The sequence below is a fragment of the Bombina bombina genome, chromosome 3 (assembly GCF_027579735.1).
Source record: "Bombina bombina isolate aBomBom1 chromosome 3, aBomBom1.pri, whole genome shotgun sequence".
Classification (NCBI taxonomy): Eukaryota; Metazoa; Chordata; class Amphibia; order Anura; family Bombinatoridae; genus Bombina; species Bombina bombina.
This window is the reverse complement of record NC_069501.1, coordinates 99,795,057-99,821,668: the sequence shown is the minus strand read 5'-3', so window position 1 is coordinate 99,821,668 and position 26,612 is coordinate 99,795,057. Positions and strand designations below refer to the sequence as shown.

The 26,612-nt window shown below is 40.8% G+C and overlaps 1 protein-coding gene across 1 annotated transcript in view; it reads right to left on the bottom strand.

Moving 5' to 3' along the window:
* The window catches only part of VPS26C (VPS26 endosomal protein sorting factor C), a 246,382-nt gene that overhangs the window by 199,380 nt on the left and 20,390 nt on the right, over nucleotides 1–26,612 (bottom strand). The window contains exons 2-3 of the mRNA XM_053705935.1: nucleotides 21,723–21,866; nucleotides 17,605–17,754 (exon numbers count right to left, since the gene is read on the bottom strand). Coding sequence (XP_053561910.1) covers nucleotides 17,605–17,754; nucleotides 21,723–21,866 — 294 coding nt within the window. The remainder of the gene's footprint in view (nucleotides 1–17,604; nucleotides 17,755–21,722; nucleotides 21,867–26,612) is intronic.

The following is a 26,612-nucleotide window of genomic DNA, read 5'->3' as shown; positions in this document are numbered from 1 at the left end:
ATTTATATATTTCCGACTGAATACAATCAGTAAACTTAGTCCCCTCATTGTGGTATTATGTGAACACAAACATAAATAAACAATGAACACAGATATACATAATATTGAGGGGGAAAAAAAACAGCCTTCCAGTCTTTGAAGACTTTTAAAATATATATACATATATATAAAAAATGCACTGAATACTCCGTTAAGGAGATGAATCAAGTGCTCAAACTTTACTTGTCGAGGAGGAAAAACTAAACCGCTAATAAAGCAAATCATTTTCAAAATAGCGCTAAAAAACAGAATTTATGTTTACCTGATAAATTACTTTCTCCAACGGTGTGTCCGGTCCACGGCGTCATCCTTACTTGTGGGATATTCTCTTCCCCAACAGGAAATGGCAAAGAGCCCAGCAAAGCTGGTCACATGATCCCTCCTAGGCTCCGCCTACCCCAGTCATTCGACCGACGTTAAGGAGGAATATTTGCATAGGAGAAACCATATGTTACCGTGGTGACTGTAGTTAAAGAAAATAAATTATCAGACCTGATTAAAAAAACCAGGGCGGGCCGTGGACCGGACACACCGTTGGAGAAAGTAATTTATCAGGTAAACATAAATTCTGTTTTCTCCAACATAGGTGTGTCCGTTCCACGGCGTCATCCTTACTTGTGGGAACCAATACCAAAGCTTTAGGACACGGATGAAGGGAGGGAGCAAATCAGGTCACCTAAATGGAAGGCACCACGGCTTGCAAAACCTTTCTCCCAAAAATAGCCTCAGAAGAAGCAAAAGTATCAAATTTGTAAAATTTAGAAAAAGTGTGCAGTGAAGACCAAGTCGCTGCCTTACATATCTGATCAACAGAAGCCTCGTTCTTGAAGGCCCATGTGGAAGCCACAGCCCTAGTGGAGTGAGCTGTGATTCTTTCAGGAGGCTGCCGTCCGGCAGTCTCATAAGCCAATCGGATAATGCTTTTAATCCAGAAGGAGAGAGAGGTAGAAGTTGCTTTTTGACCTCTCCGTTTACCAGAATAAACAACAAACAAAGACAAAGTTTGTCTGAAAACCTTAGTAGCTGCTAAGTAAAATTTGAGAGCACGAACTACATCCAAGTTGTGCAACAAACGTTCCTTCTTTGAAACTGGATTAGGACACAAAGAAGGCACAACTATCTCCTGGTTAATGTCTTTGTTAGAAACAACTTTTGGAAGAAAACCAGGTTTAGTACGCAAAACCACCTTATCTGCATGGAACACCAGATAAGGAGAAGAACACTGCAGAGCAGATAATTCTGAAACTCTTCTAGCAGAAGAAATTGCAACCAAAAACAAAACTTTCCAAGATAATAACTTAATATCAACGGAATGTAAGGGTTCAAACGGAACCCCCTGAAGAACTGAAAGAACTAGGTTGAGACTCCAAGGAGGAGTCAAAATTTTGTAAACAGGCTTGATTCTAACCAGAGCCTGAACAAAGGCTAGAACATCTGGCACAGCTGCCAGCTTTTTGTGAAGTAACACAGACAAGGCAGAAATCTGTCCCATCAAGGAACTTGCAGATAATCCTTTTTCCAATCCTTCTCGAAGGAAGGATAGACTCTTAGGAATCTTAACCTTGTCCCAAGGGAATCCTGCAGATTCACACCAACAGATATACCAAATTATGTGGTAATTTTCTGGTTACAGGCTTTCAGGCCTGAACAAGAGTATTAATAACAGAATCTGAGAACCCTCGCTTTGATAAGATCAAGCGTTCAATCTCCAAGCAGTCAGCTGGAGTGGGTCGAACGGACCTAGAACAAGAAGGTCTCGTCTCAAAGGTAGCTTCCATGGTGGAGCCGATGACATATTCACCAGATCTGCATACCAAGTCCTGCGTGGCCACGCAGGAGCTATCAAAATCACCGACGCCCTCTCCTGATTGATCCTGGCTACCAGCCTGGGGATGAGAGGAAACGGCGGGAACACATAAGCTAGTTTGAAGGTCCAAGGTGCTACTAGTACATCCACTAGAGCCGCCTTGGGATCCCTGGATCTGTACCCGTAGTAAGGAACTCTGAAGTTCTGACGAGAGGCCATCAGATCCATGTCTGGAATGCCCCACGGTTGAGTGACTTGGGCAAAGATTTCCGGATGGAGTTCCCACTCCCCCGGATGCAATGTCTGACGACTCAGAAAATCCGCTTCCCAATTTTCCACTCCTGGGATGTGGATAGCAGACAGGTGGCAGGAGTGAGACTCCGCCCATAGAATGATTTTGGTCACTTCTTCCATCGCTAGGGAACTCCTTGTTCCCCCCTGATGGTTGATGTATGAACTTGGCCCTCGCTAGCTGAGGCCAAGCTTTGAGAGCATTGAATATCGCTCTCAGTTCCAGAATATTTATCGGTAGAAGAGATTCTACCCGAGACCAAAGACCCTGAGCTTTCAGGGATCCCCAGACCGCGCCCCAGCCCATCAGACTGGCGTCGGTCGTGACAATGACCCACTCTGGTCTGCGGAAGGTCATCCCTTGTGACAGGTTGTCCAGGGACAGCCACCAACGGAATGAGTCTCTGGTCCTCTGATTTACTTGTATCTTCGGAGACAAGTCTGAATAGTCCCCATTCCACTGACTGAGCAGGAACAGTTGTAATGGTCTTAGATGAATGCGCACAAAAGGAACTATGTCCATTGCCGCTACCATCAAACCTATCACTTCCATGCACTGCGCTATGGAAGGAAGAGGAACGGAATGAAGTATCCGACAAGAGTCTAGAAGTTTTGTTTTTCTGGCTTCTGTCAGAAAAATCCTCATTTCTAAGGAGTCTATTATAGTTCCCAAGAAGGGAACCCTCGTTGACGGAGATAGAGAACTCTTTTCCACGTTCACTTTCCATCCGTGAGATCTGAGAAAGGCCAGGACAATGTCCGTGTGAGCCTTTACTTGAGGAAGGGACGACGCTCGAATCAGAATGTCGTCCAAGTAAGGTACTACAGCAATGCCCCTTGGTCTTAGCACCGCCAGAAGGGACCCTAGTACCTATGAGAAAATCCTAGGAGCAGTGGCTAATCCGAAAGAAAACGCCACGAACTGGAAATGCTTGTCCAGGAATTCAAACCTTAGGAACCGATGATGTTCCTTGTGGATAGGAATATGTAGATACGCATCCTTGAAATCCACCTTGGTCATGAATTGACCTTCCTGGATGGAAGGAAGAAGTGTTCGAATGGTTTCCATCTTGAACGATGGAACCTTGAGAAACTTGTTCAAGATCTTGAGATCTAAGATTGGTCTGAACGTTCCCTCTTTTTTGGGAACTATGAACAGATTGGAGTAGAACCCCATCCCTTGTTCTCCTAATGGAACAGGATGAATCACTCCCATTTTTAGCAGGTCTTCTACCCAATGTAAGAATGCCTGTCTTCTTATTATAAGCACAATCATCCAAATTGGATAACACCTCCTTAAGCAGAGCGCGGAGATGTTCCAACTTAAATTTAAAAGTAATCACATCAGGTTCAGCTTGTTGAGAAATGTTTCCTGAATCTGAAATTTCTCCCTCAGACAAAACCTCCCTGGCCCCCTCAGACTGGTGTAGGGGCCCTTCAGAAACCATATCATCAGCGTTCTCATGCTCTACAGAATTTTCTAAAACAGAGCAGTCGCGCTTTCACTGATAAGTGGGCATATTGGCTAAAATGTCTTTGATAGAATTATCCATTACAGCCGTTAAATGTTGCATAGTAAGGAGTATTGGCGCACTAGATGTACTAGGGGCCTCCTGTATGGGCAAGACTGGTGTAGACGAAGGAGGGGATGATGCAGTACCATGCTTACTCCCCTCACTTGAGGAATCATCTTGGGCATCATTTTTACTAAATTTTTTTATGACATAAAATACATATAGTTAAATGAGAAGGAACCTTGGTTTCCCCACAGTCAGAACACAATCTATCTGGTAGTTCAGACATGTTAAACAGGCATAAACTTGATAACAAAGCACAAAAAACGTTTTAAAATAAAACCGTTACTGTCACTTTAAATTTTAAACTAAACACACTTTATTACTGCAATTGCGAAAAAGTATGAAGGAATTGTTCAAAATTCACCAAAATTTCACCACAGTGTCTTAAAGCCTTAAAAGTATTGCACACCAAATTTGGAAGCTTTAACCCTTAAAATAACGGAACCGGAGCCGTTTTTATATTTAACCCCTTTACAGTCCCTGGAATCTGCTTTGCTGAGACCCAACCAAGCCCAAAGGGGAATACGATACCAAATGATGCCTTCAGAAAGACCTTTCTATGTATCAGAGCTCCACACACATGCAGCTGCATGCCATGCTGTCCTCAAAAACAAGTGCGCCATACCGGCGCGAAAATGAGGCTCTGACTATGATTAGGGAAAGCCCCTAAAGAATAAGGTGTCAAAAACAGTGCCTGCCGATATAATCATATCAAAATACCCAGAATAAATGATTCCTCAAGGCTAAATATGTGTTAATAATGAATCGATTTAGCCCAGAAAAAGTCTACAGTCTTAATAAGCCCTTGTGAAGCCCTTATTTACTATCTTAATAAACATGGCTTACCGGATCCCATAGGGAAAATGACAGCTTCCAGCATTACATCGTCTTGTTAGAATGTGTCATACCTCAAGCAGTAAGAGACTGCACACTGTTCCCCCAACTGAAGTTAATTGCTCTCAACAGTCCTGTGTGGAACAGCCATGGATTTTAGTTACGGTGCTAAAATCATTTTCCTCATACAAACAGAAATCTTCATCTCTTTTCTGTTTCTGAGTAAATAGTACATACCAGCACTATTTTAAAATAACAAACTCTTGATTGAATAATAAAAACTACAGTTAAACACTAAAAAACTCTAAGCCATCTCCGTGGAGATGTTGCCTGTACAACGGCAAAGAGAATGACTGGGGTAGGCGGAGCCTAGGAGGGATCATGTGACCAGCTTTGCTGGGCTCTTTGCCATTTCCTGTTGGGGAAGAGAATATCCCACAAGTAAGGATGACGCCGTGGACCGGACACACCTATGTTGGAGAAACATAAACCTTATTTGAGCCTGCGGTGAAACCTCTTTGCGGAGGTACCGCATAGAGAACAAAAGGTTAGAGCCACAATAATAACCGCTCTAATCCCCTTCACTCAAAAGATCCCATAGATATAGCATTCATTTCCATGAAAACGGAACTCAGAAACTGAGAGGACCGATACAATTTACATAGCCGACAGAATTTTCTCATTCGGCTAAGAATATAAACAGGCTGCAGATATGTGCAGACACAAATTGTACCCAAATACGAGGTTGGAGATGTGCACCTTGTGAGGGGAGGCAAGTACTATGTGAGGAGTGAGAAGTCTCACTGTAAACGCTATTAGCAGAGGGCAAACATAACGGTTTGAGCCCTAACTGTACAACAATAATTATGATCAGAGCTGCTTGCTCATTAATAACTGCGCCATAAACAGTAATGAACACACACCCACAATAAAACTTACAAAAAGAAATCCATTAACATTCTTAACAACGAACCACACAGGGATAGGAGGGAGGGAATATTAATGCCACCATGACACCCAGTTCCCACACACCATAAGTCCTGGGCTTGTCCTTAAAATAGCCCAGCAATGGAGTGGCAAAATCCCTGTCCTTGGCAGAAAAAACAGATAGCTGCTCAGCCGCAATAAATCCGAAACATCAGATATATATATATATATATATATATATATATATATATATATATATATATATATATATATATATATATATATATATATATACACACACATACATACATACATATATATATATATATACATACACACACAAACCCCTTTAGAAGGTTACAGGTCCCACTAGTATCCTGAATCTCTTAGTCCTTTCCATGCTATTTCTTATCCAATGAAAAAAATATATATAAAAGGACTTACCCTCCAGGGAAACTTCTGCTGTGGAGCAGGCACAGCAGCTGCAGGTCTGATAGCCTCACTTGACTGCTAACGGGGACCTGTAGAAAGAGAAAAAAAAAAAAAGGAGTAACCAACTCTGGCTTTCTGCAAAGTAAAGCAAAGACTACCTCGCCACCTTCTAACTGCTAAAAGCCACCAATACTCTTACTCAAGAGATTGACATGGACACAGCTAGATCCCAATCCTTGCTTGCAGGGAAAAATACCCATAAAAGGATTAAATATCTGCAAACCCCAACTTTGCACATCCTCAATTGACAAAGGCAAAGAGAATGACTGGGGATTATGGGTAAGGGAAGTTACACTTAACAGCTTTGCTGGGGTGCTCTTTGCCTCCTCCTGCTGGCCAGGAGTTGAATATCCCACTAGTAATTGGAATGATGTCATGGACTCTCCATGTCATAGGAAAGAAAAAGGTACAAGGTCTAAACTATCCTCAGCAGGCACGGTAATGTGAGCATGCAATCCCACATCTCAAAGTATTTAGGTGAACCCCTAAACTAAACTGGGAATAATACATTTACTGCCACATATAGTGTATAAAAAGCAATGTCCTACGGTAGTGTATTTTGACACCAGACATCTATATCTCCTCCGGATGTAGTCTGATGAGGATTACCTGTGGTAGTAATGTAGGGAGAAGTGCACCATTCTAATGTCTTTCTGCAAATTAAAATTTCTGCCGATCCCTATTCTTTGCACAAACATGAAGCGATTTATTATTGACATCACCTCAGATGGTTGTGACTTATACTTGCTTGCCTTTTCTGTGATGGTAGCAGACCGCTTGTTGTGTGACTCAGACTGGAGCATGTATAGGGATCTGCAAGCTGCTAGATATGTAATGGTTGGTCTGTCTGCTATGGTAGCGATCGCGGTGCTCTCTAACCCCTGTTACACACATCCCATAAGGTTTTCACATTTGACGTGTGTGAGGGTATTTTTCATTAGGAACTTAGACACTGAAGTGGTGATCACAGCTTTTCGCCCCCCCCCCCCCCATCACAATATTGAAATGTTCATCTAGTTGTGTCTTCTTGTGGTACGGGCACATTAGATGGAAGCAGAGTCCCTTGTAGAGTTCTGTTCTGTGCTACCTGAGAGGGCGTCTTTCAGGGATAATGCATTATAAAAAAAGGCTCAGATCAGTACCTGGTCTGTAGATAGATGTTTTGTTATTATTGTTAGCAATAATAGATACCGGGAATCCCCATCTGTATGGTATCTTGAGCGTGCCGAGCGTTGTAATATGATTTAGCGCTCTTTTTTTTTTTTTTTGAGAGAAGATAGGGAAAGCCCTGGCGTTTTTAAGTAGCTCTTCTTTATCCTTGTAGCTAAGGAACTTTACAATTATTTTCCCTCGGCAGGGGTTTGGGCCTCAATGCCCTATGTGCCCTCTCTATAGGTATATCTGGTGCAGTTGAGTTTCCCTTTATTGCCTTGAATAATGCCTGGAGGTAACCGTCTATGGATGGGGGATGTATGGTCTCAGAAACTACATTAATGTGCAAGTTTGTTCTGTGACACCTGTTGTCTAAATCCTCTATTTTGTCATTGAGGAACAGTAGGTTGTCTGCATGGTTTTAAATTTCTTTGGAGTTATGTTGGATTGAAACTGTTGCCTTTGTTTGCAAAGTCTCTACCTTTGTAACCCTTGTGTCAAGAGCACTAAGATCTTTTTTAAGGTCACCAAAGAAGCTTCTCATCTCAGGAGGTGTTTGAGCTCAATAGGTGTCTTGTTCAAGCGTATATTATTTTTAAAAAGTCACTGTTTAATCTAGGAGGCCGAATTCCGCTTCTGTTTGCTGCTTATTTTGTGTTTGAGCGCTTCAGTAGGATTAAATGTGAGTGTTGAGGACTCGGCGTGTGTGCCGGGTTTATGGAGGACTTATCTTGTCGGACACAGCTGTGAACCGGTGTTCTCCGGTGTTTGTATTTGATCAGTGTGTAAGGAAACAGGATTAGCAGATCTTACCCTCTTGCCCTGCCTCTGATTTTGATCAGCGTGTTGCAGCTCCTGTTGATGAGGAACGGTGGTGGCTGTGGCGAGCTTGGGGTTTCGCGGTGCTAAGGCCTCACTCCATTAGTAACGGTAATGTGTGCAGGTTTTCGTTTTCCTCCTAACGATGCGGCAGGCTGTTCTCTAATCATAATCCCCTACTTGAACTGAAAAAGTTTGGTATAGGCGTCTATTAAGATTAATATGCCGTCACGGGGATAAAGAGCCTTTCTAGAAAGCGGCCATCTCCCAGCGTGGCCAGACTCCGCCCCCGGCTCCTAACTTTTTGGGTTATTTTCTATATACAACTACCACTGTCTGGCTCCTAAAAATATGTCTGGCTCTAATTTTTAAACAGATTTGTCGAGCACTGGTCTAGACTCTAACTTATCATCAGCAATGCTTTCAATATCAGCACATAAATTCTTACTGGCTTTAAGTGACAGTGTATCCTACATTTTTATCCCCTTTAATTTGTTCTTTGTCTGGAGTGTATGAAATTGTTTACAGTTAGCTCATTTACTTTTATTTCCATTTGTGTATATGGACATATAAACACATATATATGTATATGTTCATTTACACATATATATATATATATTTATTTTACTGCCCAACGCTATGCGATAGCCCTCTGTGCTGCACTAGGTGGTTTGGCGTGTCTCACGGCATAAAAATGAGGCTCCCATTGGAGCCCATGGAAGCGGACTCTCGTGAGCGCAAGCCTTCCAGGCAATGCGAGGTTGTGTTTGCATTCCGCCTGACTTGTAATACCAGTGCACATTTACATGTAGTGGTATTACTGAGTGTAGCACAAATTGTGCTTGCGAAAGTGCAATATTGCGCTCCACTCATAATCTAAGCCTAAATAGGAAGATTGTGGGAACTACTTTCAAGTTAAAACTCTGTATCTTATTAACGTCTTGTAATATCACTTCCCAGTATAAGGGAATCTTAGGGCACTCCCACCAAATGTGTTCCACGTTACCCTTAGAGGGACACCCTTGTCCAGAATCTATCTGATGCGTTGGTGAAAAAGTGTTTAATTTTGCGCGGGGTGTAGTACCACCTCAGAAGGATTTTAAAATTGGTTTCCAGGGCTGAAGCAGAATGGGCAAACTTGCCTGTGTGGTCACATATAGTTTTCCACTGTATAGAATTAATCAGGTCCAGGAAAATCTCTATTCCATACTCAAAAAGGTGAAGCAACAATTTGGAGCAACAGATATAATTGGGAGAGTCTACTTGAAAATTTGTATTGTTAAAAAAGATCGATAATCACTTATTACTCGTTACCCAGTTTTGCATTATCAACACTGTGATATAGATAAACTTATCTCAGTGATTAGCTTCTACAGATGGCTCTCTTATCTCAGTGCTTTTGACAGACTTGCATTTAAGTAAATCAGTGCTGACTCATAAATAATTAGGTGGTTTTCAAGGTTTTAGAAATCAGTTTGAGCCTACTTAGGTTTAGCTTTCAAAAAAGAATACCTAGAGAAGAAAGCAAATTTGATGATAAAAGTAAATTGGAAAGTCATTTAAAATTGCATGCCCTATCTGAATTATTAAAGTTTAATTTCAACTTGACTGTCCCTTTAAGCCTCTATGGGTGTAAGTTGAGAAGAACAGCATCTCAAATTTGTAAAAGGGGCCTCATAATATTTGATTGAAAATCAGGATTACTTAAAAGTGGTGTTAGAGGAAAAACTTTTATATTTGTGTATAATGTGGAACCAATCTGAAAATATTTCAGATACCATAAGTTGTGACTTGTTCAGTAGCATAGCCTTAGAGATAGATAACCAACAAGTACTACCTAGCTACATTTGACCTGCAAGTTGGTGTTCAAGTGTAACCCAGGCTTTACCTTTGCCCCTTAACATACTGTTTACATTTTGTTGCAAAAAAAAAAATAATACAAAAATATGCTTTTCCTCATGGTTTGGCCCAAGAAACCAGTGTTTGCACAGACCTTGCATAATGTTGTGTGACAACTTTTTGTTGCACAGAAAAAAAAAACTTGTAAAAAATAATTAACTGCATACAGAAAATATGCTAAATGTCTTTGTACAATAGAAGCAATGCAATAATGATAATTCCTCACCTCCGTGACATTTTGTTATTTTCTGATATACTGTATATTTTAAAACTATTAGCTTTGTGTAATTGTATTTGGTATTTTTTATATAAATACACTGTGACTATATTTGTTCATAATAAATATTCCTTTACTAAAATTTTGCTTTTATCTAATATCTGAACCACATTATCAAAGAGACTATTATAGCAGTTTTGTGTTTTTAGTTGATTTTTGCCAAATTGTGTTTGTGTTTTATTAAATCTATTTTTCTGGGCTGTCCTTAGGATTTCCTATTTAAAGGAACAGTCTACTTGATTTTTCTTTTTATTGTTTAAAAAGATAGATAACTCCTTTACTACACATTCCCCAGCTTAGCACAACCAACATTGTTATATTAATATACATTATAACCTCTATGTTTGCCTTTTTCTAAGCCACTGCAGGCCGCTTCTTATCTCTATTACCTTTTTTTTTGTAAATCTTACACGATAGCCAGAGTGTGCTAGTTTATGTGTGCCATAAACATAACATTGTGCTCACTCCCGTGGAGTAATTTATGAGTCAGCATTAATTGGCTAAAATACAAGATAGTAAAAAGCAATGAGATAAAGGGCAGTCTGCAGAGGCTTAGATACAAGGTAATCATAGAGGTAAAAAACATAAATTATGACTTACCAGATGATTTCCTTTCTTTCTGTATGGGAAGAGTCCACAGTTGCATTCCTTACTTGTGGGAAATACTGAACCTGGTCACCAGGAGGAGGCAAATACACACCAGCCAAAGGCTTAAATACCTCCCCCACTTCCTCATAACCCCAGTCATTCTGCCGAGGGCACAAGGAACAGTAGGAGAAACATCAGCGTGAAAAAGGTGCCAGAAGAATAAATTTAAATGTAGGGCTGCCCATCGGAGAACACGGGCGGGAGCTGTGGACTCTTCCCATACAGAAGGAAAGGAAATTATCTGGCAAGTCATAATTTATGTTTTCCTTCTTAATATGGGAAGAGTCCACAGCTGCATTCCTTACTTGTGGTAAACATATACCCAAGCTCTAGAGTACACGGAATGCTAACGGGAGGGAAAAAAGAGGCAGACTCTAATCTAAAGGCACCACAGCCTGCAAAACCTTTCTCCTGAAGGCTGCATCAGCAGAAGCAAAAACATCAAACTTGTAAAATTTGGAAAAGGTATGTAAGGAGGACCAGGTAGCCGCCTTACAAATCTGATTCATAGAGGCCTCACTTTTGAAGGCCCAAGAGGAAACCACTGCTCTCGTAGAATGAGCCATAATCCTCAGAGGAGGTTTATATACCGCTGACTCTGTGCTAAACGGACGACACTCCGCAGCCAAAAAGATAAGGAAGTCGAAGAGGCCCTCTAACCCCTACGCTTCCTGGAAAGAAGAACAAACAGCGAAAGAAGTTTGTTTAAATTCCTTCGTGGCCTGATGATAGAACTTCAAGGCACAAACCACATCATAAACGTTCCTTCAACGAAGGAGGATTGGGACATAAGAAAGGAACTATGATCTCTTGATTGATGTTGCAAAATTACACAACCTTAGGAAGAAAACCTAACTTGGTTCGAAGAGCAGCCCTATCAGCATGGAAAGCCAGATAAGGAGGAACGCATTGCAAGGCAGCAATCCCAGATACTCTGTGCCTCGAAGCAATAGCCAGTAGAAAAGGAACCTTCCAAGACAACAATTTATTGTCTACTTCATGCATAGGCTCCAACGGAGCCCATTGCAAAACTTCAAGAACAAGATTTAAACTCCAAGAGGAGCATTAGATCTAAACACAAGTCTGAACCTAGCAGAGCCTTAACAAAAGACTGCACATGTTGGAGACTGAGCGAACCTCTTCGGCATTAACACACTGTCCCCTGAGGGGACTTGCAGAAAAGTCCTTCTCCAGGTCATTCTGGAGAACAGAATAAGTAGGTCCTCCACACTTATGATAGATGCAACGAGCAACCAGCTTACGAGCTTGCATGAGAGTAAAAATAACTCTCTCAGAAAACCCTCTCTTGATTAGGACTAAGCGGTACATCTCCACGCAGTCAGCCTCAGAGAATCTAGACATTGATGAACAAAGAGATCTTGGTCAGCAGATCCCTGCAACAAGGTAACTTCCACGGAGGAGATTATGACATCCCCACTAGATCAAGACGGAGCAATCCGAATCACTGACGCTTGCTTGATTCGAGCCACTACACAAGGAAGTAGTGGCAATGACCAGAAAGATAAATTAGATTGAGCCTCCAAGGCACCACTAATGCATCTGTTAGCTCCGCCTATAGGAACCCTGTACTTCGAGCCAGATCTAGGTAGCTTGGTATTGAGACTTCATAAGATCCTCCTCTTGCAAATCTCTGCAAACACCCGGAATGGAGAGACCATTCCCCCGGATGAAAGGGTTATCTGCTGAGGAAGACCGCTTCCCAGTTGTCCACACCTGGAATGTGGATCGCTGACAGCGAACAAACGTGGGTCTCAGCCCACTCCAGAATCCGAGATCCTTCCCTCATAGCTAGGGAGCTTCTCATTCCCCCCTGATGGTAGATATAAGCCACCGAGGTTATATGTCTGATTGGAATCTGATAAACTGGGAAAAACCCAGCAGAGGCCAAGCCTTTAGGGCATTGTATATTGCCTGAAGATATGAGATCGAGAGGGAGCTTTCCTGCTGAGTCCAAAAGGCCCTGTGTGCCTCCTTGGCACCTCAAACAGCTTCCTATCCTGACAGACTCGCAACCATAGTCACAAGCACCCAGGATGGTCTTAAGACGGACGTCCCTCAGGACAAGTGATTCTGACACAAATCCCAAGAGAGCAGTTCTCTCGATCGGATATCCAGAAAATCTGTTGAGACAGATCCGATGATCGCCGTTCCACTGCTTCAGCATGCGCAGTTGCAACAGTCTGAGGTGATAAACAAATTAGGAAACCAGGAAGGGATCCAAAACAAATGGGGTGCGCTAAAAAAGATGTAAATCAGTCACTGCACAAACCGTCAATAAGATGATTGAATCGATATTGCCTAATGGCTCCTGTGAGACGGAAAGAGTGAAGTGAATGCAGTTCCGTAATGGCTGCTATTCCGTGGTGGCAGCTCCTCTGATCCTCGGTGTGTGGATTCTGTAGGATTAAAGTTGAAAAAGAGGGCACCACATAGCGTAATAAAGTTTGAACAGAATGCAAGTTGAAATGAATCAAAAATGCTTACCAAATGGATATGCACCGTACTTTGACCGGTGCTGACAAGCCGGCTAACACTCACAGTGGTTAGTACACTGGTGTCTGTGGTCTGCAGCGTCTTGCTGAAAGTCGAGTGATTCTGTCTCACTCCGTGTTTGGTCAATCACTTTCTTTACCAACGTAATATTGCTGTGTTGGATACACACTGCAAACAAAGTGTCGGACCTTGATCCTTGTGAATTGAAGATAAAAGCAGAGTACAACTTCCGTAAAAGTAAAAAAATATTTATTCCATACAAGTACCGCTACGCGTTTCTCGACCGCAACTGGTCGTTTCCTCAGGCATGAAATAGTGGATACAATTGATACAAAGTAACAGGCTTATATGCAGTTGTCACAACTGCATATAAGCCTGTTACTTTGTATCAATTGTATCCACTATTTCATGCCTGAGGAAACGACCAGTTGCGGTCGAGAAACGCGTAGCGGTACTTGTATGGAATAAATATTTTTTTACTTTTACGGAAGTTGTACTCTGCTTTTATCTTCAATTCACAAGGATCAAGGTCCGACACTTTGTTTGCAGTGTGTATCCAACACAGCAATATTACGTTGGTAAAGAAAGTGATTGACCAAACACGGAGTGAGACAGAATCACTCGACTTTCAGCAAGACGCTGCAGACCACAGACACCAGTGTACTAACCACTGTGAGTGTTAGCCGGCTTGTCAGCACCGGTCAAAGTACGGTGCATATCCATTTGGTAAGCATTTTTGATTCATTTCAACTTGCATTCTGTTCAAACTTTATTACGCTATGTGGCGCCCTCTTTTTCAACTTTAGTCTGAGGTGATACCTGGCAAAGGCATGACGTCCATGCTGGACACCATGAGACCAATCACCTCCATACACCGAGCCACAGATGGCGCTAAGGATGTCTGGAAAGCAAGACATGCTAAAGCTAGCTTGCAACGTCTCTGGTTCTAATATAGTACCCATGAATTCTGTTCCTGGCAATTGATACAAAATAACTCTATCTTCCATCCATGGGATCGAAGAAGACAGAGGAGAGATTACGAATGGTCCACTCTTCAAAAAAATTTCTTGGAGCCATAGCTAGACCCAACGGAAGTGCAATAATCTTGAAGTGCTGGTCCAGGAGCGCAAACATTAGGAACTGGAAGTGGTCCTTGAGGATTTGTAAGTGAAGGGAGCATCCTTCAGATCTATCGTGGTCCTGAACTGCCCTTCTCAAATGAGGGGAAGAATAGACCTTATTGTCTCCAGCTTGAATGAGGGGACATATAAAAACTTGTTTGGGCACTTTAGGTCCAGAATCGGACGGAAAGTTCCCTCCTTCTGTGAGACCACGAAAAGGTTTGAATAGTATCCCAAACCTCTCTCTGCGATAGGCCCCGGGACAATAACTCCTAAGAGGACAGATCCTGCACGCACCCCAGAAAGGCTTCCCTCTTTTCTGGTCAGGAAGACAGGTTTGAGAGGAGGAATCTGCCCCTTGGTGGCGGAAACTTGAAACCTATCTTGTAACCCTGAGCTATGACCTCCAGGACCCATGGATCCTGCACGTCCCTGAACCAAGAGACTGAAAAGAGCAACAGTTTGCCCCCTACATGATCCAAAAGAGGACAGGGGACCGCCCATTCATGCCGACATAGTCTCGGCGGGCTTCTTGCTCTGCTTGGATTTATTCCAGGACTGAGCCGGCTTCCAAGAGCTCTTGCTTTGCTGTGGCCTAGCGAAGGACTGCCGACATGGGCTTTATCAGAACGAAAAGAATTGTCCTTAGACTAGTTCATATTCTCTTGCGGTAGGAAGGCACCCTTGCCCCCTATGATCGTGGAGATAATTGAGTCCAGGCCTGGCCCAAACAGAATCATTCCCTGAAAGGGGAGGGAAAGAAGACTAGACTTAGAAGTCGTATCCGCAGATCATGACTTCAGCCAGAGTCTGATGGGCCTGAACAGAAAAAGCTGAAGCCGTAGCATTCAGACGAATAATCTGCATATTAGCATCACAGATAAAAGAATTAGCAACCTCAAGGCCTTAATTCTTTCCTGAAGAACATCGAGGGGACCCTCCCCGTCAATCAAATCCCGTAAGGAGTCTGTTAAGAAACATCTTTCTTAACAGAGTTTCCATCTTTTATCCATGGGCTTCTAAAACGAAGAGCTATCCTCAAGCGGGATAGTAGTACGTTTAGCAAGGGCGAAGATAGCGCCCCATCCCTTTTAGGGACGGAACCTCACAAATCCATAGAGAGTCCAGGACCAGGAACAATTTGTTAAAGGGAGAAGAGGGGAAAAAGGAAACCAATCCTGTCCCATTCATTTTTAATAATGTTCGCCATCTAACAGGAGCAGGGAAGGATAAGGTGCCACCCTGTCCTCAAACTCTATCCAATTTAGGAATCAAAGGTTCATCAGGCATTTCGGCCTCTGGAACCTCTGAATTCGCCAAAAAACTTCCTTTAGAAGAAAGCGCAAATTCCTAAGACTAAAGTCTGATTCCTCCGCAACCGGAGGTTTAGAGGCAGCAGACTCCGACCCAGAATGATCATAGGCTGAAGTCTGAGAAAGAACTTCATCCTCAGATAACCGTATCAGTTAAATCCAATAAATTATCTGATGTACTCTGGGAAGGAGTGCAAAATCTAACCTTTCGCTTGCGCTTGGCAGGGCGAGGTAAAGCATTAAAAGGCCGCAGACACCTCCGTCTGAACTGCGCAGTAACGTCTGGTGAAAAAAAGGCCCCCTTCCAGATGGAGGATCAGCAATGTTATGGGAAACTGCATGTGTAGAGAGAGAAGAATGTAGGGTACGCACCTCACTGGATGACAACTCCTCAGAGGTGGACGGCTCAGTGGTATCAAACATGTTTGATATCACATTATCCAGGCATATGGTACATAATTGAGAGGGTGGATCTAAGGCCTCCTCACAATATAAACAGGAATTACTCTTTAGGAATAGAGGGAGTACCCTCTAAAGTAACAGAAACCTTCGTCGCTATCTTATTTTATTCACAAAAACAGCACCCTTACACCCCAATGGCTGGGGCATTCCCCACCGCCTATGACCCTGACAGTACGGAGATTTATTACTCCTCTGTGATAAACACCCGGTCAGGAAAGAGGGAATGAAAACTGTGCAATGCAGGACTGTCTCTGCTATAAGAAAAAAGGTGCCAAACTTGTAATCTGCACAGCTCTCAAAGTGAAACCTGTATATTCCATAACAGCCTATGAGCCCATAACATCTCACACATAAAAGCAGCATAAAATCAAATAAACAGATAAGATTATCCCCTACTGTTCAATAATCCCCCTAAGGAGATATTAACCCTTGATTCTGTACAGATAAAAGGAGTCACACTGTGACGCTGTCTTCTTGCGTTATCATACATGTATAAAAAATGAAACGATCTTACCAAAATCTATGCCGCAGAACAGTAACACGGTCCTTTAAGTGTGACAGATAGAAGCGTCGCTTCTGACATGGACTTGAGAGAAGAAAGCAGGCAGCGAAACTTGTCAACGCTGATTGCTTATGGAGCTGTTAATATGAGTCGGGATTGTTTCGCAGAAAGACTCTCCCTGCATCTCCGGACTCTAACCTTCATCCATGCTCTCACTGAGAGGCTGACAGGACTACTTACAACTCCAGTCCCATTTTGAAGAGTACTAAGAGACTACTCCGAAATCTTCTAACACTTCTCTGCCAACCTCCTGTGACGAAAGGCAAAGGAATGACTGGGGTTATGAGGAAGTGGGGGAGGTATTTAAGCCTTTGGCTGGGGTGTCTTTGCCTCCTCCTAGTGGCCAGGTTCAGTATTTCCCACAAGTAAGGAATGCAGCTGTGGACTCTTCCCATGTTAAGAAGGAAAAGTATATTAATATAACTGTGTTGGTTATGCAAAACTGGGGCACTGGTAATAAAAAGATAAATCTATCTTTTTAAACAATAATATTTTTAAGTAGACTGTCCCTTTAATAATCCTATGTAGTGGCAGCAGAGATAGTTTAGTGTGGGTGGCATTAAAGAGAGGTTTTCAACATTTTTCTGAGTCCAGTACAGACTAGAGAGTGTTTTGTTTAACCTTGTCTAAAATGGCTTGGCTGTGGCTATCTGATTAACAGTGGAAAAGGGTTGGTTAACGTTCTATGTCACAAAGTGGTGACAGTGTTATAACATGCATGCTAAGAAAGATACTGGAAGAAATGTACCTTAAAATTACATTACAATAGTTCTACTGGAAATCTGTATCAATCTAAATGAAAGATCTGGATGAAAACAATGCCTTCCTAGCTTTTTAAAAGGTTTGCTTAATCAAATTGAGATCCCTTACCTGAATGTTCACAAACACTCCATGGTAGGTTTCATACAAGACTTTATTGCCTTTCATCAACAGAGGAAATTCAAAGGGAATTTCTGTTTTCCCACTTGGCAGTTTTCCAGGTTTCACCATTTCAATAGTGCTGCTAATAATCTGAATAGGCTGAAAAATAAAAATAGAATTTAAGGAAATAAGAAATAAACAATATTTTTTTGTTTATTTTTTAATAAATATGTCTAATGTACAATTTAAAAGGGAAATGAAAGCCAAAATTTTTATTTCATGATTCAAATAGAGCATACCATTTTAAACTTTCCAATTTATTCCTATTATATTTGCTTTATTCTCCCCATATCCTTTGTTCATGGAGCAGCAATGCACTACTGGGTGCTAGCAGAACAATTCAGGTGACCCAATGGCAAGAGGCATATATGTCCAGCTAACAATCAACAGCTACCTATCAGTAACACATTGTTGCTGCTGAGCCCACATAGCTACTGTATGCTTTTCAACAAAGGCTACCAACACAATGAAGCAAATTAAATAGAAGTAAACCGGAAAACTATTTTAAACTACATGCTCTATCTAAAACATAAAACTTTACTTTACTTTCCATGTAAGTTTGACTGTTATACTTACTGACATGCGCTTTCATAGGGTACATCAGATTCCAGTTGGCGCGTCTCTAGCAATGCTTCCTTAGCGCGCCTCAAACTATCTGTAGTGTCCGCCAGCAGCAGATTGTCTTTGACAACGCTGCTTGTTCCCCTGCCACGCAATTTCCAGCACGACCCGTCAGGTTAGTGCGTCTCACTGTCCCCCGCGCTATTAACTATAAATAGCGGGTCTGAGCTTCAGTTCCTTGCCTATATATTGGATTCCTTGTGTTCCTAGGTGCGCTACTTTGCTGCTGTTTATTGCTGACCTTTTTGCAGGTTTAATGGACTCTTCTTGCCTGCTGCCTACCCTTTGGATTGTTTTGATGATTCTTTTGGATTACAATTTGGTACCTTTTACTGCTTGTCTGGTTCCTGACCCCTGCCTGGCTACGACTAATCTTCTGGCTTCTGAATTGGTACCTCTCCTGCCCATCTGGATTACCAACCTCAATCTGCCTGACCATTTCCAGCTTCTCCTAGGTTTACCTGCCATTAAAGTGAGTGTTCCAGTCTTAAGATCAACAGTATCCTTTACTCTCTACTACATACCTGAGAGTTTAGTCCTGGGTATTATTCAGCGTTTTGGACAATATTTTTCCAGGCAGACAGTTACTACAACCCTTACAATATGCAAAGAAGATGTGGTCATCCTGCATAACTGCTGCACTGAAGCTTCGAGATGAGAGGCCTAAGAGGCTGAACTACCTGAGAGAAATTAGCCAAGACCTTAAATATGACCAGCCTTTTCACAAACCATCAGAAAAGCAGGCTTTTCTGGCATCTGAGATAACAATAGAGCGAGAAGCCCTAGAGAGGTGCGCTTGTGTAGAATGTAGACGGATCTCCAAGTGAAGGCAGCACTCTTGATATTGGCAGACGTAATGATGAGTCCTGTAGAAGACGGAAAAAGAGAGGCGCCAAAATAGAACAATATTGTCTAGGACAGCAAGAACACATGCAAGCATCAACATCACTGATGTCGTCACTTCTTGTGACGACATCAGTGACGTTCTGGCCTGTCTGTCGGGGCGACCCATTATAGCCCCGATCTGCTGTGTTCAGCACTCCGTTGTGCCGCTGCTACTGTGAGTAGGAATCTATAGGGGGGGGGGCATCCTCTGCTGTCCTGTGTTCTTGCTGTGCTAGACGATATTGTTCTATTTTGGCGCCTCTCCTTTTCTGTCTTCTACAGGAATCATCATTTTTCTGGCATCTGAATAAAGAAAAAAACAGGCTTGATTTCCTGTGTTGTTCACAAAAATTGAGCAATGCAGAGTGAACTTTATGCAATTATAACTGGTTTGTACATATTGGACAATTTCGTAATACCACAGTACACTAAATATGTATTTTATTTAAGCCCTTAGATTTTAGATCTCTTTCCAGGTGAGAGTTACTCTATTTGATTCTTTTAAGAGATTTTGTTGACATTATGTTTTCGAATAAAATTTGATATGATTTCCAAACAAACACTTCTACGCTTATTTACAATTACGACATTATATTGATATATTCTTAAAAAAAAAAAAAAAAAGATTACCCACATTTCTGGAATACTCCCCCTTTTGCTATTCCGCAATTGGCTTTTAAATTCAGCAATTTTTCATTGTCTGGTTTTTATCAAATTCATATGCGAAAAGCACCAGATAAAGACCACATGCCCTTGCTAGATAGGTGGAAGCTTGAGGTCTCTGATGATATAACTCTACACGATATTAAAACAGCTTAGAACAGATTAAAAAAGTTAAAGTGGCAATTCCTTTTTGAGAGGCTCAAATCAGAATGCTGTACATGGATTATATCACCCCCTAGCCGTCTCTTTAAGTGGAAACCATTCTATGTGAACAAGTGTATCAAATGTAGTTATGTAGATGCAGATGTTTTTCATTACTTATTCCACTTCCCTTTGAGTCCGCGGTTCTGGTGCAAGTTGCAAAACTGGATACAAAAAGCTTTTGGAGTTGGAATTACACTACAAATTGAACAAATCTGCTTGTTTGGAAGGGATAATATAAATAAGAAACTCCATGGCCTATTTACTTTACTAATGTGGATAGCAAGACATTGTATTTTTTTGCCTCTGGACAGTTAGGAAAGCCCCTACCATAGCTAAGTTCAAACGTAAACTTTTAACATTGTTCATCAAATAATTTGATGTGACATTGGATACTACACACAGATTACGATCATTTTTAAGTAAATAGGAAAGTTTCCTTAAACCTACACTACAAAGAAAAATACTCATGCCATTTTCACAAACAGATTTTATGTTAGCAGCCTTCTTACGGGGGAATGGGTCTCATTATAAACAACACAGGGTGGGGCCTTGGATGATAAGGATGGAGGTGAACTACTGTTTGAAAAAATGGGGGTCTTTATATGTTTGTTTCCTTCCCTATTATGATTTTTTTCTTTCACATTTGGGGCTGCGTAGGAATGATCACCCTTTGGAGTGATATTTTATTATACCTCAACTATGACATATTATCCCAGCACTACCAAACTATTAAATCAGGTTATGTTGTTTAATTTTGGTTGTTTCTATTTGTCGAAGACTAAAATAATAATAAAACCATAAAGACTCAGAAGTATTATACAAGACATTAACTATTGATAATATACAAGGTTTCTCGAGTATGGAAGCTAAAACCTCTTCTATCAAGCTTTTCATGGACTTGGGTGACACAGTCACCAACTTTGACGAGTGTTATGAAAACCTTATTGAAAAGAAACACAATGTTACTGTCATAATAATATGTCGTATTGTATTAGCTAATTGGACGGTCATATTCTACGCTGTTAAGATACTAATGGTGCCGTTTGTATGCATTTTGCTTGTTTGTCTGCTGTCTTTAATGGCCTATATATTTCTGACTTTTTAATTCAAGCACTAGAGCTAGCAAGTGTTCTCTGGGCTTTAAAGGGACATTCCAGTCAAAATATAAATGCGCATAGAAACATATTTGCAATATACATGTATTGGCTAAAATGCTTCTATTAAGAGTTATCACTGTTTTAGTGTTAACATTTTTCTCTGCATGTGACCTATAGCCAGATATTCTCATTGCACCAGCATTTTAAATAATACAGCTGCCCAGATAATCAGTGGGGCTTGTATCATGTCAGCAATTAACAAATTGAGTCATTACCAGATGGTAAAAGCACCTTGGGCTCTCTCCGAACAAGTGATGTGTTTAAAATGCTTGTGCACGGTGCATACTTAAATACTTTTGAAACAGCTATATATTTTATTAGAAGCATTTTTGCTAATGCATGTATATTACAAAATTGCTTCTGTTCAATACAGAAATGCACCCATGAGGTTTCCAATTTTGGCTGGAATATCCCTTTAACCCTTACATTTCTCATTATATATATTTCAGCTCTGTTGCATTTGGAGAGGGAGATTATACAAGGTTACCAAGTTAATTTCAATGTCTATGAATTACATTTAGATGAAAGCTCACTTACCTTCACAGAGTTATAGAAAGCTTCAAATACTCCCACACTTTTGGCACTAAGTTGCAAATTAACAGAACCCTCCATTGTCAACATGATCCCTTGGTGCTGAACTGTATCCTTGCTCATTACAACTACTACGCCAGATAACATTTCCTAGGGAAGCAAAAGACCAACATTAAATCTAACGTTTCTTTTTCCACCTTCTATGACACTATTTACTAAATGGTTTGAATAAAACTTGAGAAGCGAAACATTGATTAACCCCTTGATCCTGTATAAAGAGCTGAAAAGTATGGTGACCTGGGGAATGCTATATTCCTCAGTGTGTTTGCTAGAAAGTCTTCTCTAATCTGGCCAAATGGTATCCTGGTTGGAGAAGATTCTTCCTAGGGAAATGAATATACCTTTAATATATATATTTGTCAGATCACTAACCTATTTAACATTTGTGCAAGTAGTTCTTAGGCCCTTGGTTGTTTGTTCTGTCAGATAGATATATGTGTGGTAGCCAGTGGGTCTTGCTGCATCCTGCTAGACTTGGTTCCACCTGCTTTGGCCTTTGCTTGCTCTGTGACAAGATGCTCACAGCTTTCTGCTAATCATTACTTGTATATTGTGTCCTGCTGCCCTGTTCTTGCATAGTTCTAATTGTCTACGTTCAGCTTCTGGATTTCTTTATAAATATGCTGGCATTGGAAAGATACTTGTGAGACTTCTGTATATGTATTTGTTTTCCTGACCAGTAGAATGATCAGTGCAAAATGAGACATACCAGGCAATGCAGAAATGTGAGCAAAACAACCAATCATGGATCAAATTCCAATTTACAGATGTGTAATATTAACCGTAGGGTTAAAATAAAGCATACTTGAGTTGAAGCCTAGCTTGCAAAGATTGATACATATAACAGGAATTTTTATGTTCTTGCTCTACAGAGATCAGTAACCAGGGCTGTAGTATCCATAGGCATGGGGTATAGCCTACTCTTGTATGATGTACCTTCAAGCCTTGACTAACTTTGCAAGCCTTTATGATACACTGCAACCCATCTACCTACTGTATTCTTGGATGGAAGACTCATTTTCTATAATCTGTTTTGATTAGCAGCTATTTTCTTCATCTGTTAATGTTTAGCATATGGTCATTTTCTTTCATGTAATTGGCAAAAGTCCATGAGTTAATCCTACCAGGAGGGGCAAAGTTTCCCAAACCTCAAAGCCTATAAATACACCCCTCACCACACCTACAATTCAGTTTTACAAACGTTGCCTCCTATGGAGGTGGTGAAGTAAGTTTGTGCTAAGATTTCTACGTTGATATGCGCTTCTCAGCATTTTGAAGCCCGATTCCTCTCAGAGTACAGTGAATGTCAGAGGGATGTGAAGGGAGTATCACCTATTGAATGCAATGGTTTTCCTCATGAGAGATCTATTTCATAGGTTCTCTGTTTTCGGTCGTAGAGATTCATCTCCTACCTCCCATATTCAGATCAACGATATACTCTCATATTACCATTACCTCTACTGATAACTGTTTCAGTACTGGTTTGGCTATCTGCTATATGTGGATGGGTGTCTTTTGGCAAGTATGTTTTCATTACTTAAGACACTCTCAGCTATGGTTTGGCGATTTATGTATTAATATAAAGTTCTAAATATATGTATTGTACTTATATTTGCCATGAGTCAGGTTTATGTATATTTCCTTTTGCAGACTGTCAGTTTCATATTTGGGAAAAGCATTTTTATGGGGGGGGGGGGGATTCTTACCTGGGGTATAGTCTTTTTTCAAATTGACTGTTTTTCATTAAATTTCGTGGGCAAAATTAGGCTCACGAGGGCGCAAAATGCCAAAGTATATTGTGTCATTTCCGGCGTTAGTTGACGCCGAGTTCCTTTCACAAGGTTGCGTCTTCAATGACACGAGTGTGTCATTTCCGGATATTGTTAGTGCCAAAAAAAATTCTGTTTGCATTGTGCGTTATACTTGCCGCCAAATATTTTCATTATTTAAAACCCCATTCCTATATGCCTCTTTTTCTATCAGAGGGCTATGCTGTTTGCATTTTTTCCCCATTCCTGAAACTGCCATATAAGGAAATTGATCATTTTGCTTTATATGTGGTTTTTTCTCTTACATTTGCAAGATGTCTCAATCTGATCCTGTCTAAGAAACCACTGTTGGAACCCTGCTGCCTGTTAACAGTTCTACCAAAGTGCATTTTTTGTAAATTTGTGGAGATTATATCTCCAGCTGTGGTATGTAATAGTTGTCATGATAAACTTTTACATGCAGAGAATGTGTCCATCAGTAATAGTACATTGCCTGTTGTTCCTTCAACATCTAATGTACAAGATATACCTGTGAATTTAAAAGATTTTATTGCTGATGCAATTCAGAAGGCTTTGTCTGCCATCCCGCCTTCTAATTAACGTAAAAGGTCTTTAAAACTTCTCATAAAGCTGATGAAATTTCAAATTACCGACAACATACTGAATTATCCTCCTCTGACGAGGATCTATCTGATTCAGAAGATCCTTCCTCAGATATTGACACTGACAAATCTACTTATTTATTTAAAATGGAGTATATTCGTTCTTTGTTAAAAGAAGTGTTGATTACATTGGATATTGAGGAAACTAGTCCTCTTGATGTTAAAACTAGTAGATGTTTAAATTCTGTTTATAAACCTCCTGTGGATACTCCTGAGGTTTTTCCAGTTCCTGATGCTATTTCTGATATGATTTCTAAGGAATGGAATAGGCCTGGTACTTCTTTTATTCCTTCTTCAAGGTTTAAAAACTTGTATCCTTTGCCAACAGTTAGATTGGAGATTTGGGAAAAGATCCCCAAAGTTGATGGGGCTATTTCTACTCTTGCTAAACGTACTTCTATTCCTATGGTAGATAGTACTTCCTTTAAAGATCTTTTAGATAGGAAACTTGAATCCTATCTAAGGAAAGCCTAGTTATATTCTGGTCATCTGCTCAGGCCTGCAATTTCTTTGGCTGATGTTGCAGCTGCATCAACTTTTTGGTTGGGAAGTTTAGCGCAACAGGAAACGGATACTGATTTGTCTAGCATTGTTAAGTTGATTCAACATGCTAATCATTTTATTTGTGATGCCATTTTTAATATAATCAAAAAGGATGTTAAATCTATGTATTTAGCTATTTTAGCTAGGAGAGCTTTGTGGCTTAAAGGTACAATCTACACCAGAATTTTTATTATTTTAAAAGATTACCCATTCCCCAGTTTTGCATAACCAACACAGTTATATTTATATACTTTTTACCTCTGTAATTATCTTGAATCTAAGCCTCTGCAAACTGACCCTTTATTTCAGTTCTTTTGACAGATTTGCGGTTTAGCCAATCAGTGCTGGCTCTCAGGTAACTTCACGTGCATGAGCACAGTGTTATCTATATGAAACACATGAACTAATGCCCTCTAGTGGTGAAAAACTGTTAAAATGCATTCTGAAAAGGTGGCCTTCAAGGACTAAGAAATTAGCATATGAACCTCCTATGTTAAGCTTTCAACTAAGAATACCAAGATAAAGCAAAATTGGTGATAAAAGTAAATTGAAAAATTGTTTAAAATTACATGCCCTATCTGATTCATGAAAGTTTATTTTGGACTAGACTGTCCCTTTAAATCTTGGAATGCTGACATGGTATCCAAGTCTAGATTACTCTCTCTTCCTTTCCAAGGTAATGAGTTATTTGGTTCTCAGTTGGATTTAATTATTTCAACTGTCACTGGGGGGGGGGGGGAGGGAGTTTTTTGCCTCAGGATAAAAAGATCTAAGGGTAAATCTAAAGCTTCTTACCGTTTTTGTTCCTTTCGACAGAATAAGGAACAGAAACCTAATCCTTCCCCCAAAGAATCTGGTTCCAATTGGAAACCTTCTTCAAGTTGGAGTAAATCCAAACCATTTAAGAAATCAAAGCCTGCCCCCAAGTCTGCATGAAGGTGCGGCCCTCATTCCAGCTCAGCTGGTAGGGGGCAGATTAAGATTCTTCCAAAAATTTGGGCAGATTCTGTCCAAAATCAATGGATTCAGGAGTATTGTCTCTCAAGGGTACCAAATAGGTTTCAGAGAAGGGCCTCCTGTGAGAAGATTTTTCCTCTCACGCATCCCAGCAAATCCAGTAAAGGCTCAGGCTTTCCTGAAGTGTGTTTCAGACCTGGAGCTTTCAGGGGTAAACATACCAGTTCCATTTCAGGAACAGGGTCTGGGGTTTTATTCAAATCTATTCATTGTCCCAAAGAAAGAAAATTCATTCAGGCCAGTTCTGGATCTGAAAATTTTGAATTGTTATGTAAGAGTGTCACTATAAGGACTATTCTGCCTTTTCTTCAGCAAGGGCATTATATGTCCACAATAGACTTACAGGATGCATATATTCATATTCTGATTCATCCAGATCATTATCAGTTTCTGAGATTCTATTTTCTAGACAAGCATTACCAATTTGTCGCTCTTCTGTTTGGCCTAGCGACAGCTCCAAGAATCATTTAAAAAGTTCTCGGTGCCCTACTCGCTGTACGGGGTATTGCGGTGTTTCCTTATTTGGATGATATCTTGGTACTAGCTCAGTCTTTACGTTCTGCAGAAACTAGTGTGGTTTCTTCAAAGACATGGTTGGAGGATCAATTTACCAAAAAGTTCTTTGATTCCTCAGACAAGGGTCACCTTTTTAGGTTTCCAGATAGATTCAGTGTCCATGACTCTGTCTCTAACAGACAAGAGAAGATTAAAATTGGTTTCAGCTTGTCAGAACCTTCAGTCTCAATCATTCCCTTCAGTAGCTATGTGCATGGAGTTTTAGGTCTCATGACTGCAGCATTGGACGCGATCCCCTTTGCTCGTTTTCACATGAGACCTCTCCAGCT